Source organism: Chiloscyllium plagiosum, unplaced genomic scaffold (assembly GCF_037043375.1).
Source record: "Chiloscyllium plagiosum isolate Xiang-an unplaced genomic scaffold, Cpla_swu_hap1 HiC_scaffold_14, whole genome shotgun sequence".
NCBI lineage: Eukaryota > Metazoa > Chordata > Chondrichthyes > Orectolobiformes > Hemiscylliidae > Chiloscyllium > Chiloscyllium plagiosum.
The window spans coordinates 31,714,956-31,732,587 of record NW_028270152.1 but is presented as its reverse complement, the minus strand read 5'-3'; the positions used below and the strand labels follow the sequence as shown (position 1 = coordinate 31,732,587).

General features: G+C 38.7%; 1 protein-coding gene across 1 annotated transcript in view; it reads left to right on the top strand.

Moving 5' to 3' along the window:
* Window positions 1–17,632, top strand: part of nup210 (nucleoporin 210) — a 111,893-nt gene that overhangs the window by 29,142 nt on the left and 65,119 nt on the right. The window contains exons 6-10 of the mRNA XM_043707992.2: window positions 875–1,007; window positions 11,046–11,204; window positions 13,784–13,852; window positions 15,722–15,828; window positions 17,172–17,312. Of these exons, the coding sequence (XP_043563927.2) occupies window positions 875–1,007; window positions 11,046–11,204; window positions 13,784–13,852; window positions 15,722–15,828; window positions 17,172–17,312 (609 nt within the window). The remainder of the gene's footprint in view (window positions 1–874; window positions 1,008–11,045; window positions 11,205–13,783; window positions 13,853–15,721; window positions 15,829–17,171; window positions 17,313–17,632) is intronic.

Sequence of the window (17,632 nt, the reverse complement as noted above, 5' to 3'; positions counted from 1 at the left end):
AAAGTAGGTAGATTCTTTCATGGGAGATGGTCGTTGCCTAGCACTTGTGTGTTGTGATTGTTACTTGCCACTTGTCTGCTCAAGTCTCGATGTTGCCAATTTTGCTGCATTTGGACATTGGCTTTTTCTGTCTTTGAGATGTTACAAATTATGCTGAATGTTGTACGATCATTGACAGCCATCCTTGCTTTTGATCTTTATGATGGATGAAGGCCATTGATCAATCAGATCTAAATAGTTGTACCTTGGACACTACCCTGAACAATTCCTGCAACAGTGTCCAGGACTATATATTGTCAGAACGCTCAAAAATGAACAGAAATTGCTATCACCAGAGAAATTATGTTGCAGATTGCCATTTTTCTGAATGCAGTGAAGTTAAGTGCTCAATCTACCTGTGTAGACAAGTTTTCTTTTTGTGGTGTTGGAATGTGTAGACTTTTATTTTGCCCAATAATGGAGAAGAACTTTAGTCAGAAAATGAGTTATTGTCATTGGTTTTAAATGAGCACAAAATTGACCTCTTGACATTTGTAGAATTTAAAGCAAATATGAAGAAAAAGTATCTCCATGGTGCAACACCAGATATGAAGAAATTATTTTCAACAGTTTGCTATCATTTAGGGTTCGTTATTTTTCCTTGGAGTAGATTCTTATTGTTGTAAGTTGCTGCAGTGGTTATGCATAATTTTCAAAAGGATGTGCTAAAGGTTTGATAAATAATATTTTCACAGCAGTAACTACTTGTGCATATTTGTGACTTATTTACAAATCCTGTTACTTGGCAAAATATTGCACTTGATATTTGATAAGTTATTTTGATAGTTTTAAAACTAGTTATAAAATATTCATTCTGTCATTCCTTTTTTGCAAGAATGTGCCAGCAGCAGAAGTACGGCTACTTATCCTTGAAAACATTATGCTGAATCCAGCTTATGACATTTATTTGATGGTTGGCACTTCTATTCGTTATCGGGTGCAGAAAATAAGACAAGGGAAGATCACAGGTTTGTCTTTTAAACAAAGTACCTGAGTAACTGTGAAGGTAAAATCTGCATGCATGAAGACATTTCTAGTCTATAACATTCTAGCCATAAGATCACAATTTAAATATAGCTTTCATTAACCAGAACCAAAAGACATACTTGATTCTTTGTCATCCAAGCTTTTTAAAAAAAAAAGTACAAGTTAAGGGCAGGAGTAGGCCTTTTAAGTCTTTTCCGCTGTTCAATAATCAGAGCTCATCATCGAGCTCAGTTCCCTAATATCTCTCTCTCTCGCTCTTGTCATCCTTTTTGGAAAGCTTAATAGTTGAGGCTTAGAAATTAGAATGTCTTTAATGAAAACATTTCTCCTCCTCTCTACTCTTTTTTATCCTTTTTAAAGTGTGACCTCTGATTCAGGACACACATGCACACAGATCATATCCTGTGAGAAATGTATATATATCTTTGATTACCCCCTCATTCACGTAAGCTGAAGTGAATATCATCTTAACTGACTCAGTTGTCAGTTCTGCCATCCCAGGAAACAATTTTGGGAAATGACTGCTGCATAACAGCCGTGGTGAGAACATCCTTCGTTCAGTAAGGGGACCAGCACTATTCCGGCAGTGGCCTCCCTAATTATAGCAAGATGTTCTTGTTCTTGTACTTTAACCTTTCACTGTGGAGGCCAAAGTACAGTTTGCTGTCTTTACTGCCTGCACGCTTACTTTTAGTGACTGGTGTACACAAGTCTCATTGAACACGCTCCTCTCTCAACTTGCAGCCATTCAAATAATAATCTGCCTTCCTGTCTTTGCTATCAAAATGAATAACTTCTCATTTACCCATATTACACTACTTCTGTGATGCTTACCCATTCATTCAGTCTGTCCAAATCACACTGCAACACCTTTCCATCCTCCTCATGACTGATCCTTTCACTCTGCTTTGTGTCATCTGCAAATTTTGAGATATTACATTTAGTTCCCTCATCTAAATCATTACATATATTGTGAATAGCAGCTATGCCCCACTTATCACTGCCTGCCATTCAGAAAAAGAACCATTTATTTATACTATTTGTTTCCTGTATTCCAGCCTATTTTCTAGCTATTTCAATATACTGCCCCTCCCTCCATTCCCCCTCACCCTCCCCTACCCCAAGTTCCATTCACTTTAATTTTATACATTAATTTCTTGTGTGGGACTTTTGCTGCATGCCTTCTGAAAGTCCAAATGGGTGGGCAATGGCTTAGTGTTATTGTCACTAGACCAATAATCCAGAGACCAGGTAATGTTCTGGGGACTTGTGTTTTAAAGCTGCCACAGCAGATAGTGGAATTTGAATTCAATAATAATCTGGAAATAAGTGTCTACTGATGACTATGAAATCGTTGCTGATTGTCAGGAAAACCCCATCTGGTTCACTAATTTTCTTTAAGGAAAGAAACTGCCATACTTACCTGGTCTGGCCTACATGTGACTCCAGACTGCTAACTGCTCTGTGGGCAATTAGGGATGGGCAATAAAGGTTGACAACATTCCTATCCAATGAAGTAATTTTTAATAAATACATTTACTGGCTCTCCTGGTCAACTCTACAAGTGAAATCCTGAAGAATTGCAATAAATTTATCAAGCATGATTTCCCTTTGTAAATCTGTGCTGACTGTGTCTGATTCGAGCATTTGTTTTCTAAGCACTCAACTACAATATCCCTGATAATGCTAGACTTGCTAGTCATATGATTCTCGGTTTTCTCTTTGCTTTCCTTTTTAAATATTGGGGTTACATTTAGCTACCTTCCAATCAGGAGGAACTGTTCCTGAGTTTAAAGTATCTTGGAAGATGACCACCAATGCATCCATTATTTCTCGGACGACTTCCTGTGTACAGAGGAACCTCGATTATGTGGTATTCGGTTATCTGAATATCAGATTATCTGGCATGAGGAGCGGCACGGTGGCTCAGTGGTTAACACTGCTGCCTCACAGTACCAGGGTCCCAGGTTCGATTCCAGCCATGGGCTATTGTCGGTGTGGAGTTGTACATTCTCCCCGTGTCTGCGTGGGTTTCCTCTGAGTGCTCTGGTTTCCTCCCACAGTCCAAAGATGTGCAGGGCAGGTGGATTGGCCATGCTAAATTGTCCATAGTGTTAGGTGCATTAGTCAGAGGGGAATGGGTCTGGGTGGGTTACTCTGCGGAGGGTCAGTGTGGACTTGGTGGGCCAAAGGGCCTGTTTCCACACTGTAGGTAATCCAATCCTAATCTAATGTCCCAGTGCTCAGCTAAACTGTTATCAGGCATTTGATTATCCAGAATTTGATAAACTGAATGAAATACTCTCTGTCCGTGCCCTTCGGATAATCTAGGTTCCTCTACTCTGGGATATCAATAATCAGATGCTGGGAATTATCAGCCTTCATTCCTATCAATTTCTTAGTAATACAGATTTCCTTCAGTTTCTCTCTCTCACTAAACCCTGTATTCCCAATCATTTCTGGTATGTTAATTGTATCTTTCTTCGTGAAGTCACAAATGTAGTAGAATTTAGCTTGTCAACCATTTCTTTTGTTCCCTGATAGAAATTCCCCCATTTCTAACTGTAAAGGAACTACATTCGTTTTTACGAATCCTTTTCCCTTAACGTGCTGATAGAAACCTGTACAGTCAGTTCTTGTGTTCCTCCTTTTTTGCTTTCTGTATTCCACCTGAACATTTTGTTCTGCAGTAATCAAACTTTGTTTGAGGAAGGATCTTCTGACATTCCCTGAAATTGTCTGAGTTGTTTCGAAAATGTGCCTATTCTCTCGAACTATTCTTGATATTTAAGTTTGAAAATTGGTATTCCAGAGACCATTCATCAATTCTGAAATAGTGTCATAGAGTCATTGAGATGTATAGCACAGAAACAGACCCTTCAATCCAACTTGTCCATGCTGACCCAACACATTCTAGTCCCAACTGCCAGCAACCAGCACATAACCCTCCAAACCCTTCCTATACATATATTCATCTAGATGCCTTTTAAATGTTGCAATTGTACCAGCCTCCACCACTTCCTCTGGCAGCTCATTCCATAAAAGTACCACCCTCTGTGTGATAAAGTTGCCCCATAGGTCTCTTTTATATCTTTCCCCTCTCACCCTAAACCTATGCCCTCTAGTTCTGGACTCCCCAACCCCAGGGAAAAGACTTTGCCTATTTACCCGATCCTTGCCCCAAACTCTTTCAAGTTTCACAAAATTCTTTTGATAGGAAGGAGACCAGAATTGCACACAATATTCCAACAGTGGCCTCACCAATGTCCTGTACAGCCGCAACATGACCTCCCAACTCCTGTACTCGATACTCTGGCCAATAAAGGAAAGCATACCAAACGCCGCCTTCACTATCCTATCTACCTGCGACTCCACTTTCAAGGAGCTCTGAACCTGCATTCCAAGGTCTCTTTGTTCAGCAACACTCCCTAAGACCTTACCATTACGTGTATAAGTCCTGCTAAGATTTGCTTTCCCAATCTGCAGCGCCTCGCATTTATCTAAATTAAACTCCATCTGCCACTCCTCAGTCCATTGGCCCAACTGATCAAGATCGCGTTGTATTCTGGGGTAACCTTCTTCCCTGTCCTCTACACCTCCAATTTTGGTGTTATGTCAAACTTACTAACTATACCTCTTGTGCTCACATCCAAATCATTTATATAAATGATGAAAAGCAGTGGACCCAGTACTGATCCTTGTGGCACTCCACTGGTCACAGACCTCCAATCTGAAAAACAACCCTCCATCCCCATCCTCTGTCTTCTACCTTTTGAGCCGGTTCTGTATCCAAATAACCAGTTCTCCCTATATGCCATGAGATCTAACCTTGCTAACCAGTCACTTCTCTAGCTTCCCACAGAGTTCTAAGGTACACCTGATCTGGTCCTGGGGATGTATCCACATTTATGTGTTTCAGGACATCCAGCACTTTCTCCTCTGTAATGTGGACATTTTTGAAGCTGTCTCCCTCTATTTACCCACATTGTATATCATCCATGTGTTTTTCCATGGTAAACACTGATGCAAAATACTTGTTTAGTATCTCCCCCATCTCCTGTGGCTCCACACAAAGGCCACCTTACTGATCTCCCCAGTTACCCTTTTGTCCTTAATGTATTTGTAAAAGCCCTTTGGATTCTCCTTAACTCAAATTGCCAAAGCTATCTCATGTCCCCTTCTTGCCCTCCTGATTTCCCTCTTAAGTATGCTCTCACTACCATTGTACTCCTTTAAGGATTCTCTCGATCTATCTTGTCTATACCTGACATATGCTTGCTGCTTTTTCTTAACCAAACCCTCAATTTTTTTAGTCATCCAGCATTCCCTACACCTACCAGCCTCTTCTCTCACTGTAACAGGAGTGTATTGTCTCTAGATTCTCGTTATCTCATTTCTGAAGGCTTCCCATTTTCCAGCCGTCTCTTTACCTGCGAACGTGTGCCCCCAATCAGCTTTTGAAAGTGCTTGCCTAATACTGTCAAAATTCGCCTTTCTCCAATTTAGCACTTCAAACTGATCGATCTGGTCTATTCTTTTCCATAGAATTATGGTCACTGGCTCCAAACTGCTCCACTGTTGACACTTCAGTCACCTGCTCTGCCTTATTTCCCAAGAGTAGGTCAAGTTTTGCACGTTCTCTAGTAGGTACATCCACATACTGAATCAGAAAAGTTTCTTGTACATAACAAGTTTCTCTCCATCGAAACTGTTAACACAATGGCAGTCCCAGAATATGTTTGGAAAGTTAAAATCCCCTACCATCACGAATTTACTATTGTTACAGATCGCCTTATAAATTTGTTTCTCAATTTTCTGCTGACTATTAGGAGGTCTATAATGCAATCCCAATAACGTGATCATCCCTTTCTTATTTCTCAGTTCAACCCAAATAACTTCTTTGGATGTATTTTCGGGAAAATCCTCCCTCAGTACAGCTGTAATGCTATCCCTTATCAAAAACGCCACTCCCCATCCTCTCTTGCTTCCCTTTCTATCCTTCCTGTAGCATTTGTATCCAGGAACATTAAGCTGCCAGTCCTGTCCATCCTTGAGCCACATTTCTATAATTGCAATGATATCCCAGTCCCATGTTCCTTAGCATGCCCTGAGTTCATCTGCCTTCCCTGTTAGGCCTCTTGCGTTGAAATAAATGCAGTTTAATTTATCAGTCCTACCTTGTTCTCTGCTTTGTCCCTGCCTGTCCTGATTGTTTGACTCTTTTCTCAACTGTACCAGTTTCAGATTGATCTCTTTACTCACTATCTCCCTGGGTCCCCCCGTCCTTTACTAGTCTAAATCCTCCTGAGCAGCTCTGGCAAATCTTCCTACCAGAATATTCATCTCCTTCCAATTCAAGTGCAACCTCTCCTCCTTGTACAGGTCACTTCTACCCCAAAAGAAATTCCAATGATCCAAAAATGTGAATCTTTCTCCCATACACCAGCTGCTCAGCCATTCATTCTTCTGCTCTATCCTCCTATTCCTGCCCTCACTAGCTTGTAGCACCGGGAGTAATCCAGATATTACTACTCACAAGGACCTCCTTTTTTAAATTGCTGCCTAACACTCTATATTTTCCCTTCAGAATCTCATCCTTTTCCCTTCCTATGTCATTGGTTCCAATGTGTATAATCACCTCCTGCTGGCCCCGCTCCCCCTTGAGAATATTCTGCATCCTCTCTGAGACATCCTTGATCCTGGCACCAGGGAAGCAACACACCATTCTGATTTTCACTGCTGGCCACAGAAATGTCTGTCTGTACCTCAGACTAGAGATTCCCCTAACACAATTGATCTCTAGGAACCTGACGTACCCCTCGTTGCATTAGAGCCAGTCTCGATACCAGAAACTTGTCTGTTCATGCTACATTCCCCTGCGAATCAATATCCCCCGACATTTTCTAAAGCAACAAACTTGAAATGGGGATAGCCACAGAAGACTCCTGCACTACCTGCCTTACCTTTCTGGAGTTAACCCATCTATGTGACTGTATCTGCAATCTTTCTCCCTTCCTATAACTGCCATCCATCACACTCCTTTGCTCTTCTAAATTTATCATTACCTCTAACTGTCTCTCCAACCAATCTATCCAATCTGATTGGATTCATAACCAACAGCATTTATTGCAGATATAATCCTCAGTAACACTTAAACGCTCCCTAAACTCCCACATCCGACAAGAACAGCATATTGCTCTACTAAAGGCTATTGCTCCTTCACAATCTACAGACCCGGAAAATAGCACTGTCTTATTCCTCTACAAAACACTGCTCCAGGCTAACTTAATACTTACGGCTTATATTTTTAAGTTTAATCAAGAGACATATCTCAATAGAGCATATAATCAAGAAAGAACCCACTCTACTCACCAACGCAGACGTTCAACAAGGCCCCAGGGCCACACTTAAAACTATTCACTTATCTGTCTGTGCTGTGACCACTCCCAAACAGGTTCCTCCAAGATCAGTTGTGAATTTCACTGTTTGTTAATGTTCCTAGAAACACTCTGATGTCTGGCGAATCTTGAATTCAACAGCAAAGGCAGTAACTGTGCAGGTTCACTGCTGTGTCAGGGAGCAGTGTGAGTTTCTTTCTCCCTCTCTCTAGCTCTCACACTGACCATGTGCTTGCCTTTGTAAAATGCTGATGTTTTGACTTTTCTTCTCTAAAGTTCCAAAACAATGCAACAGCATATAAAACAGTAATTGGCTGCTCCTGGAATTTGAGGAAATCACCTCCAACACCTAAAATACCTCAAAAGGAGCAGCCTATTACAGCCAGAAATTTTTCCCAACCTCCATCTTGGATTACCCAGAATCCTGTCTAATTCTTGTCACTGAAACACAAAAGATACAATTCAATATTGAAAAGTTCGAAGAGTCACATAGTTGATTCTTAGAAAGACAGATGTAAGTTGATACAGAAATACTGAATCAAGTTAATGGATATTTATGAAGTACAGTTTTTCACAATTATGACATGGGAGCAGATGTGGGCCATTTGGTCCGTTTGTGTCTGCTGTTCTTTTCCATGACGTGGCTGATCCAACTACATTTTCTTGCTTTGTGACCTTTGATTCCCTTTCTGATTTAAATACGTGTCTCAACCTTAAATTTGCTTAATGACCCTGACTGAACAGCCCTCTGCAATAAAAAAAAATTCACAGATTCAGTACCCTGTGACAGAAGAAATCCTTCTCATCTCGGGCAACACATAATTCTGAGATTATGTCCTCTGTTATTCAACTTTCCATGCTGTACATCTCTGACTCTATGACTGTATAACTTACATTGGACAAACAGGCAGAAAACTAGCCACCAGGATACATGAACATCAACTAACCACAAAAAAAACATGACCAAGTATCCTTACATACAAATGAGGAAGAACATTATTTTGACTGGGACAACACATCCCAAACCAAACAGACACGCACAAGAATTCCAAGAAGCATGGCATTCCAACTGGAACTCTATCAACAAACATATCGACTTGGACTCCAGTTATCACCCTCTGAGAAAAAGAACGGGAAGTGACATCACCACAGGAAGTGCCAACACCAATCCAAGGAACCCTAAACACACAAATAGAAAGCGGGTCATAACACTAGCACTTCACCAGAGGCTGACTGATGATGTTACCTAGTACAGTGACTAAACATCTGCAAATTAACCTTCCAGCTCAGTGAGCAAACTTGCATCCAGAATCCTTTATTATAGATCCTAAGATTTTCCCTCTAACTGATAAGCTGGCCAGTTTACAGTTATCTGGTTTTGTGGTCTCATCATTGAATAAGCCTTACACTGGCAGTTTTTCAGAATGTAAGGACTCTTGCAAAATTATTACCAGTGTGACCACTATCTCTGTAGCTACTTACTGTAATATCCTGGAAAGTAACCCAGTCATTAGTCCAACTAGTTTCCCTTGTACTTCATCTCTAGTGATATTGTGCTTATTTCCTACCCAACTACAACCCTCTTTCTCACACGCGCGCACACACACCCACACCCACACACACACACACACACACACACACACACACACACACACACGCACCCACACTTTCGCACACTCTCACACACAAGGTCGCAGACTTCAATTAATGACCAATCATAGTTGCAAAAACCTCAATTAGATTGTTATTTGGCTTTTTAGTCAGAAGTTTTACAGCGTAGAAAGAGGCCACTTAGAGTCATAAAGTCATAGAGATGTACAGCATGGAAACAGACCCTTCAGTTCAACCCATCCATGTCGACCAGATAACCCAAACCAATCTAGTCCCACCTGCCAGCACCCGGCCATATCCCTCTAAACCCTTCCGATTCATATACCCATCCAAATGCCTTTTAAATGTTGCAATTGTACCAGCCTCCACCACTTTTTCTGGCAGCTTATTCCATACATGTGGGTGGCACGGTAGCACAGTGGTTAGCACTGCTGCCTCACAGCGCCAGAGACCCAGGTTCAATTCCTGCCTCAGGCAACTGTCTGTGTGGAGTTTGCACATTCTCCTCGTGTCTGCATGGGTTTCCTCCGGGTGTTCCAGTTTCCTCCCACAGTCCAAAAATGTGCAGGTTAGGTGAATTGGCCATGCTAAATTACACCGTAGTGTTCGGTTAAGTCGTAAATGTAGGGGAATGGGTGTGGGTGGGTTGTGCTTCGGTGGGTTGGTGTGGACTTGTTGGGCCGAAGGGCCTGTTTCCACACTGTAAGTAATCTGTCTAATCTAAAATGTGTACCACCCTCTGCGTGAAAAAGTTGCCCCTTATGATGTTTTATATCTTCTCCCCCCTCACCCTAAACCTATGCCCTCTAGTTTTGGACTTCCTGACCCCAGGGAAAAGACATTGCCTATTTATTCTATCCATGCCCCTCATAATTTTGTAAACCTCTATAATGTCACCCCTCAGCCTCCGTCGCTCCAGGAAAAACAGCCCCAGCCTGTTCAGCCTCTTTCTCCCCCCCCCCAATAACTCAAATCCTCCAAACCTGGCAACATCCTTGTAACCTATTGTGTCCATACAAGTCGTCAAAAATCTAAAATTTCTAATGTTGAATCTAACCATCCTTTTCTTTCTTCTATTTAAAGAGAATATTCCTAACTTCTTTAACCTATCCTCAACTGAAGGTCCATATTCCTGAAACCATTTTTGTAAATTGCTTCTGTACTCTCTCCAGTGCACACTCATCTTTCAGTGTGGCATTCGATACTCTACGTAGTACTCCTACTGAGGTCAAACAGTGTCTTATACAAGTTCAACATTATCTCTGTGCTCTTATAATGTATGTGCTGATTAACAAATATGTATGTTGAGAATATTGTTTTATTAACTGCTGTTTTCATCTGTTCTGCTACCTTCAGTGATATGTTCAGTACAGATCCAGGTCTTTCTTCTCTTGCACCTTCTTTAGAATTGTACCCCTGTTTGATATTGTCTTTGTGTTCTGCCTGTCAATATGTATCACTTCACGCATTATTTTGCATGTTTACTCAACTGTGTTTAAACCCAACAGTATAAAATGTCTTTTCATTACTATCATCGATCCACAATCACCTGCTCTCTGGTGAAATGCTGAATTTAAATCTGTTTTAGAAGAACACTTCCCTCAGAAGTAAAGGTTAAACTTTCCTGTTAAAAGCAATCAACACTCACCTACCTCTATTTTAACATCCAAATTCCAAAGGTGATGATTTTCTCTAAATTAAGCATTATTGAGTATGTTATGAATCACAATTACTTTGGTCAATACCTAGGATTGAGAAACTACTTTAGCATTCCGGTCACATCTCAATAAGCAGGCAGTGCTTGACAGAAACTCCCTCACATCTGTGCATGAGTGAAATTTTTTTTAAATATTGAAAACCTAAGCTTATCTTAACTCGCCAAACACATGGCTTTAATAGTTTGAACAGAATTCCAGTATAATGAAAGTATCTTTTTGTCTGGTTGTTACAGCTAACTTCAGTTTCAAGTTTTAAAATTTACCTACTGATGTTACGTTTTTTCTTTTCCAGAATTAATGATGCCTTCTGACCAGTATGAATTAGAACTGCAGAATAGCATAGTAAGTCCAGGGGGACATGCAAATCACCCTGTGGGAAAACTAATGCAAGCCACATCAACGGTAACTGCACTGCAGCAAGGGCAAACAAACCTGGTGCTGATGCATAAAAGTATCCTTTGTTGTTTTGATTGGCATTTTGCAGAAGCTAAATAGCACAGCATGTTCAAAACTAACATCATGCTAATTGTATGATATTAACCCAATATAAACCTACAGTGAATATGCTTTTGTGGCATGGCAAAGATTTGATGAAACTATTATGCAGAGAGCAGTATTTGCATAGTTTTTACAACTTCAGCATGTTTACAGCTAATAGATCTTTACTCATTGCTTATTCTGCATGTTTGTGTTCTGCGTGCAAAATATTCTTATCCTCGATGGGCAGCAGATAACTGCAGATGTGATACTGATTTGTGCATTTAATCTCTCTAATGCAACTGAGTAGCATTTTCAATAATAAAGCAGAAGGATAAATTTATTTAGGAATTATAAAAAGACAATGTACTATATTTAATATTCAGTTTGAAACTACAGTATAATGTGCTTGTTGAACTTGAACGCTCTCTCATATCAACAATATCCACCTATGTACTTATCATAAGGATGTATGTGCTTGGAAGTTGGTTGTTTTCACTTTATTTAGCAAAGTGGGCTCTATACAGCAACTGTTTGAGTTGTCAGTCTTAGTGGTTCACAATATCTGGAATGAGATTATTTTCAAAAAAACAAGAGTGTTTGAGTTTCTAAACTCGTACATTATCATTTCACCTTTGTCTAATGTTAATTTTGAACTTCAACTAATTCCCAGGGGTCAATATCTTTCTTGGTTCATTGGAGCTATTCCTCTGCAAACTTCAACTCACACCTTGCATGTGGTTTCATTTTTCAAAACATTATTCAACTCTGCTCAGCAGAGCTTCTAACAACCCATTGTCCTTCAAAAATTAGTTCTGACTTCTAAATTGAAGGGCTGACTCTGACTAGCATGTCTCTGGTTCTAACTTCTAATATTGAACAAGAATGTCCTCTTTGTATTTGTTTTCAAAGTTAAAGAAATTAGCTCAGAAAATCCTTCGTTGGTTGAAATTCTGGTATCTGAAAAACAGGATACCAGATGTTGGATCATGTTGCTCCAGTTAGTCGTCCTCATTGGATTGGTCAGTATAAAATTTAACATTGGAGGGCAAGAAGGAAAGATGGCACATATCTATTTTTCTTTCCTCTTCAGATTCAAAATATAATTTTGGGATTTGTTTGAAATGTTTTATTTCAGGTTCCTTGCATACCTGCAGTAATGTTGCCATGGTTAGATGGATTGGGCATTCTAAATTGCCTATACTGTCCATGGATATGTATGTCAGGTGGATTAGCCATTTGAAATGCAGGGTTACAGAGATATGGTAGGGGGATGGGTATGGGTAGGATGCTGTTTAGAGGGGCAGTGTCGACTCGATGGGCCTAATGACCTGCTCCTACACTAGAGATTCTGAGCAATGCTAAATGTTCAAGATTCTTAGACATCACTATTTCACTGAATCTGACAGCAACATGTGTAGTCCACAGATGCCCATAGTACTGCAGAAATTGCTGTAAATAATTCTACAGTTCTCTAAGGATATGATTATAATCTCCATGGCATACTGTCACTGAGAAAAACCTATGAATTAAAGAGAACTTCCAATCTTGTACTGAATCTTTCTTAAAATAAAACTGCACTTGTTTTGAATGGGCTTTGTTTTTTTTAAACTGTGCATTAATTTCATTTTAATTCCTGGCCTGAGAAGCTGATTTTCCATTTATAGAATATTAGATTTCTCCTTATGATTCATTTTAAATGTTGATTTTCCTGTTAATTTTTAAACATTTTGTTTTATCTTTATTTTAGCTTCCACTTGATTCAATCATTTATTTCACTATCTAAAAATTTTAAACTTGAATTAAAAGTACTTTTGACTCTTTAGCTTGCTGTTTATGAGAATACTTCACTTGCTGCTTACTATGTTAGTTGACATCACAGCTGTTCAACACCTGATGGTCCCCTTCACCTGAGAACAGAAACAAACATGTCAGGAAAGGAGCAAACATTGCTACAATGATCACTGGATCTTCATTTGCAACACTCTTTCTGAGTTCAAGAGTAAGGATCATTGCTTCGCTACTATGTGACAGCAAAGTGCAGTTCATTTTTTTTAAAATTAGGACTATTAGAATTGCATCTACACCTATTTTTTTGATTGACTTAAAGCATTACAACTGCTAGAAACCCCAAAAGAATTTGAAAACAACCTTAGGTATGTAAAATAAGATGTAACAGATGCTTTGGCTTTTAAACCTTTTCTCATTTCAGCAAGTTTGGACTGAGGTTTGGAACTGGTCAGCAAAATCTTTCCATAAAGTATTGTTCCTCTCTGTAAGGTTGGCTACAATACATTGTGGTAATTGTATAATATTCATGAACTTGGTGATTGTTTGAAATCTCCATTAAAATATAGAAATTGTTATGGCACAGAAAAAGACGATTTGGTTCATTTTTGCCTGCACTGGCTCTTCGAGCATAATTACCTAGGGCTAATCTTCTACTTTTCCTCATTCTGTTTCACTGCTTCTATTCTAATGAATTTAAGAATATTTTTATGTTGAGAATAGATTGTCAGTTTTAAACTTACTTGACCTTAACAAATGACTTAGGTATTCGTATGCAAGGTGTATCCCGGTTGCCAAACTGCACAATTTATGTTGTTGAGCCACGTTACCTAGGTTAGTATTTGAAATAACTTATTGGTAGAATCTCTGTTGATTGAGAGTGCACACTTTCATTAGATTTTGAAGATGTATTGTAAATTTATTCTATTGGTTATTTGGGATTCATGCAGATGTAAAATGTTTTTAAACAATAAATACATTTTGGGAGTTCTGTCTTTGTGAGTAGGACTTTTTCTCAGGAGAACGGCTGTGCTTAGCAGTGTGCAGAAGCTCGAATAGTCTGTCTTAATTCATCTTTAATAACCTCACAGTGAAATTGATCTTTGTCCATTTTTGTTATTGTTAAGTGATACTGCAGTTGTTTTTGAGACAAAATGTGATAAGCATTTACATGTGCATTTTTGCTATATGTAATATTTTTTAACCTTTTATTAATACTAAGGTTGAATTACACTTTTAAAAAGTTGGAATAAAGCAACACTTAAGTGAATAATTCTTTATTATTACATTATATTCTTTGACATCCTTCTGATAGCCAAGAAAGCAACATGGCTTCATAGAATCCGTAGCCTTATTACGAAACCATAATCTTGTTCTTTTCTCCAATTCTGAGCAATTGCTTTCCTGTAGCTACTTAGGGGAAAGTTAAGAGAAATGTACTATAGTTTGTTTGCTTAAGCAGAGTTTGCATGTGTGCATAAGCATGTAATCATTCAACTAATACATTTTTTTTCATAGTATGACTTTTTTTTTCTGCGCTTGCCTTGGAAATGGACCAGATATGTGTCAGAAACAGGATGCTCCAGCCTGTGATAATGTATGTCATTATGGCTTAGCCAAATGTATGGCTTAGCCAAAGACTTTGTCACAACCTTGTGAATGAAGTAGTTGCTGAAGTTTTGCTGCAGTGGTCTAAAGAAGTCGATAAGTTGTTGAGGACATTTGATCAATCCTTTTGCAGGTGCAAGATTCTATTTATATTCCATCCATTTCTTAATTCTGAGAACCCTACCATATCAAACATTCAGTTCAACTGAACTATCTGAATCATACTTCAAAGAAGTACATTCCTTCAATAAAGAAACCCACCAATCTATAATACCATAATAATCAGTACTGATTTCAATAAATGCATGTTTAATCTAATTTAGCAAATAATTTTACTGAAGATTAAATTGATAATTCAGGAGTTATCTGTTAAAGGTACCCATAAATAAAGGTAATGAACTGTGCCATTGAGAAGCGCAGCAGGTCAGGCAGCATCCAGGGAACAGGAGAATCGACGTTTCGGGCATAAGCCCTTCTTCAGGAATGGGGAAAGTTTGTCCAGCAGGCTAAGATAAAAGGTAGGGAGGAGGGACTTGGGGGAGGGGCGTCGGAAATGTGATAGGTGGAAAGAGGTCAAGGTGAGGGTGATAGGTCAGACTGGGGTGGGGGCGGAGAGGTCGGGAAGAAGATCTCAGGTTAGGAAGGCGGTGCTGAATTTGATGGATTTGACTGAGACAGGGCGGGGGGAGGGGAAATGAGGAAACTGGTGAAATCCGAGTTCATCCCTTGTGGTTGGAGGGTTCCTAGGCGGAAGATGAGGCGTTCTTCCTCCAACCGTCGTTTTGTTGTGGTCTGACGATGGAGCTTCCCATGACTCAGTTTAGGAACTTCATTTGGCATGGTATTGATGTTCACAACCAGCCAGCAGTGCTCATTGTTTTCATTTCGCTATCTCTGGTTGTCAGTCAAAGAAACCAGTGGAACTTAGGACCAAGGATTTTGATTGATATTGGCAAGATCCTATGTTTATATTTAAGAAGGCAAAATTTTAAAGTGGAAGTATTTTGTGAATTTCTCATTATGCAGCAGTCCATTCATTTGGATCTCTGCTGATAAAACTATTGTATTGAAGATGAGAAAACCTTTTTGTTATAGGTTTTACAGTTCACCCTGGCGACAGATGGATTTTGGAGACTGGCAAAGTGTATGGTCTAACCATTGAAGTGTATGATAAAGAAAGTAACAAACTATATTTATCAGATGTAAGTATTACACTATAAATCTACTTGCATAATGAGTAGATCACTTTCTTAAAAAAAACTGTAAAATCAAATGTACCAGCATTTTTTTGTAAGTGACCATAGTGTTTGTTAAAAGAAGTCTAAGTTGCTGCACATTTTTCCAATATTCTTTCTAACTAATGACACTGCAGAGTAATTTGGTAATTGGATCACACTTTAAAACATGTTTATAAATAGGTAAACTGGAAATTAAAAGTGAGAACAGAGAAAATTGCAACATTTAGACAATGTTTAAATATTGTTCTTTCTCTCAAAAATGTGTCTTTTTTTTGAAGTGCCAAGGTTTAGCATTTATTGGAGCAAGGCACCCTGCAGCGTGCCTGATTAGATAGACAGACATTTCCTTGCACTCCTCACCTCTCTTTATGACCTGGAATCTTAAGTTGATAATGGCACAGTGGGGGAATTTGGCAACTAATGAAACCAGCATCACTTTATTATTTTTAAATTTGCCTTATTCAAATCACTGCAAGCATGAGACCTTGCACTTTTAATTATTGAAATTCAGAGAAGGCATTTAATAGTCAGTCTTCAAGAAATGATGTGCTTTATAGTTTTTGTACTATAAATTACTAGATTGTGTGATAAGTTAAATGAGTAATGTGTGAATGGAGATGGAATTAAAGGCCACTTTTCATGAAGCAAGTTCAAAATCATCCTGCCAAATATAGAGGGATCACTGCCTCATGAAAAGCCGCTGCTTGGATTGCATGTTAATAGCTATATGCCTCACTCAGGCCAGGATTGTTTTGTCAAATGCTGATCAAATACTACTCCATATATTTTGAAAGGAAATTTGAAACCAATTTATTTTTGAAACAATCTTTCTCCTCCAGAATTGTAAACATCAAAAAGGTGAGGAAAGGGTTTTGAAGATCTGTTTCAGTTTTAAAGTATTATTTCTGTAAGTAAAATGACCTAATATATGCCAGCAAAATAAAATTAGAGCAGAGAGATATTTTCAGACTACCTCTTGAACTGTGCCATCCTCCACTTATTATTTGGAATTTTTCATATTACTTTCTATTAAATATTTGTTATTCAGATTATTTGAGAAATAACTTTAAGAACATTGACTTGGTGGAGTAGCAGAGAAAGCATTATATCAGATAGTTGAGGTGCCCTACATTACCAGACTCTGTAAGAAGTGTTATTTTTGTGTCAGAGTTCCATTTTGTAAATTCACACTTTTAAAAAAATATGTTTCAATCATTTTATGGTCAATTTAAAGCATTGCATGTATGTACATTGTTCATATTTGCGTTTAAGTTTTTATGCCAAACCATTTCTTTGTGATAACATAGGATATCCGAATTAATACCGAAATCCCAAAAGAATATTTTGAAATACTGGAGACGTCTGTGAATGGATCATATCATCGTGTAAAAGCACTGAAGAAAGGTCAAACAATAATTGATGCTGCTTTAACCAGTGTGGTTTCTCAGGTCAGTTTCTTTTTGTCTTGTAACCCCTGCCCACGTAATGCCAAGCTTTTCTTTAGCAATGAGGAATTATGCTGAATCCATCATGCTTTAGCTGGTTAGAGTTTATTTTGTGTTCTCTTCAATTAATCATATGAAACATTTACTTCCTGGCTAATTATTTGACAATCAGAACTCCAAACTACACAGCAAAATAACGTTTTCATAATGTTTGACAACTGATTTTTTTAATTTCAGTTTTGGAGCAGGATTTGTAATTCGCAAATAAAAACCAAAAGAACCGTGGATGCTGTAAATCAGAAACAAAATCAGAAGTTGCTGGA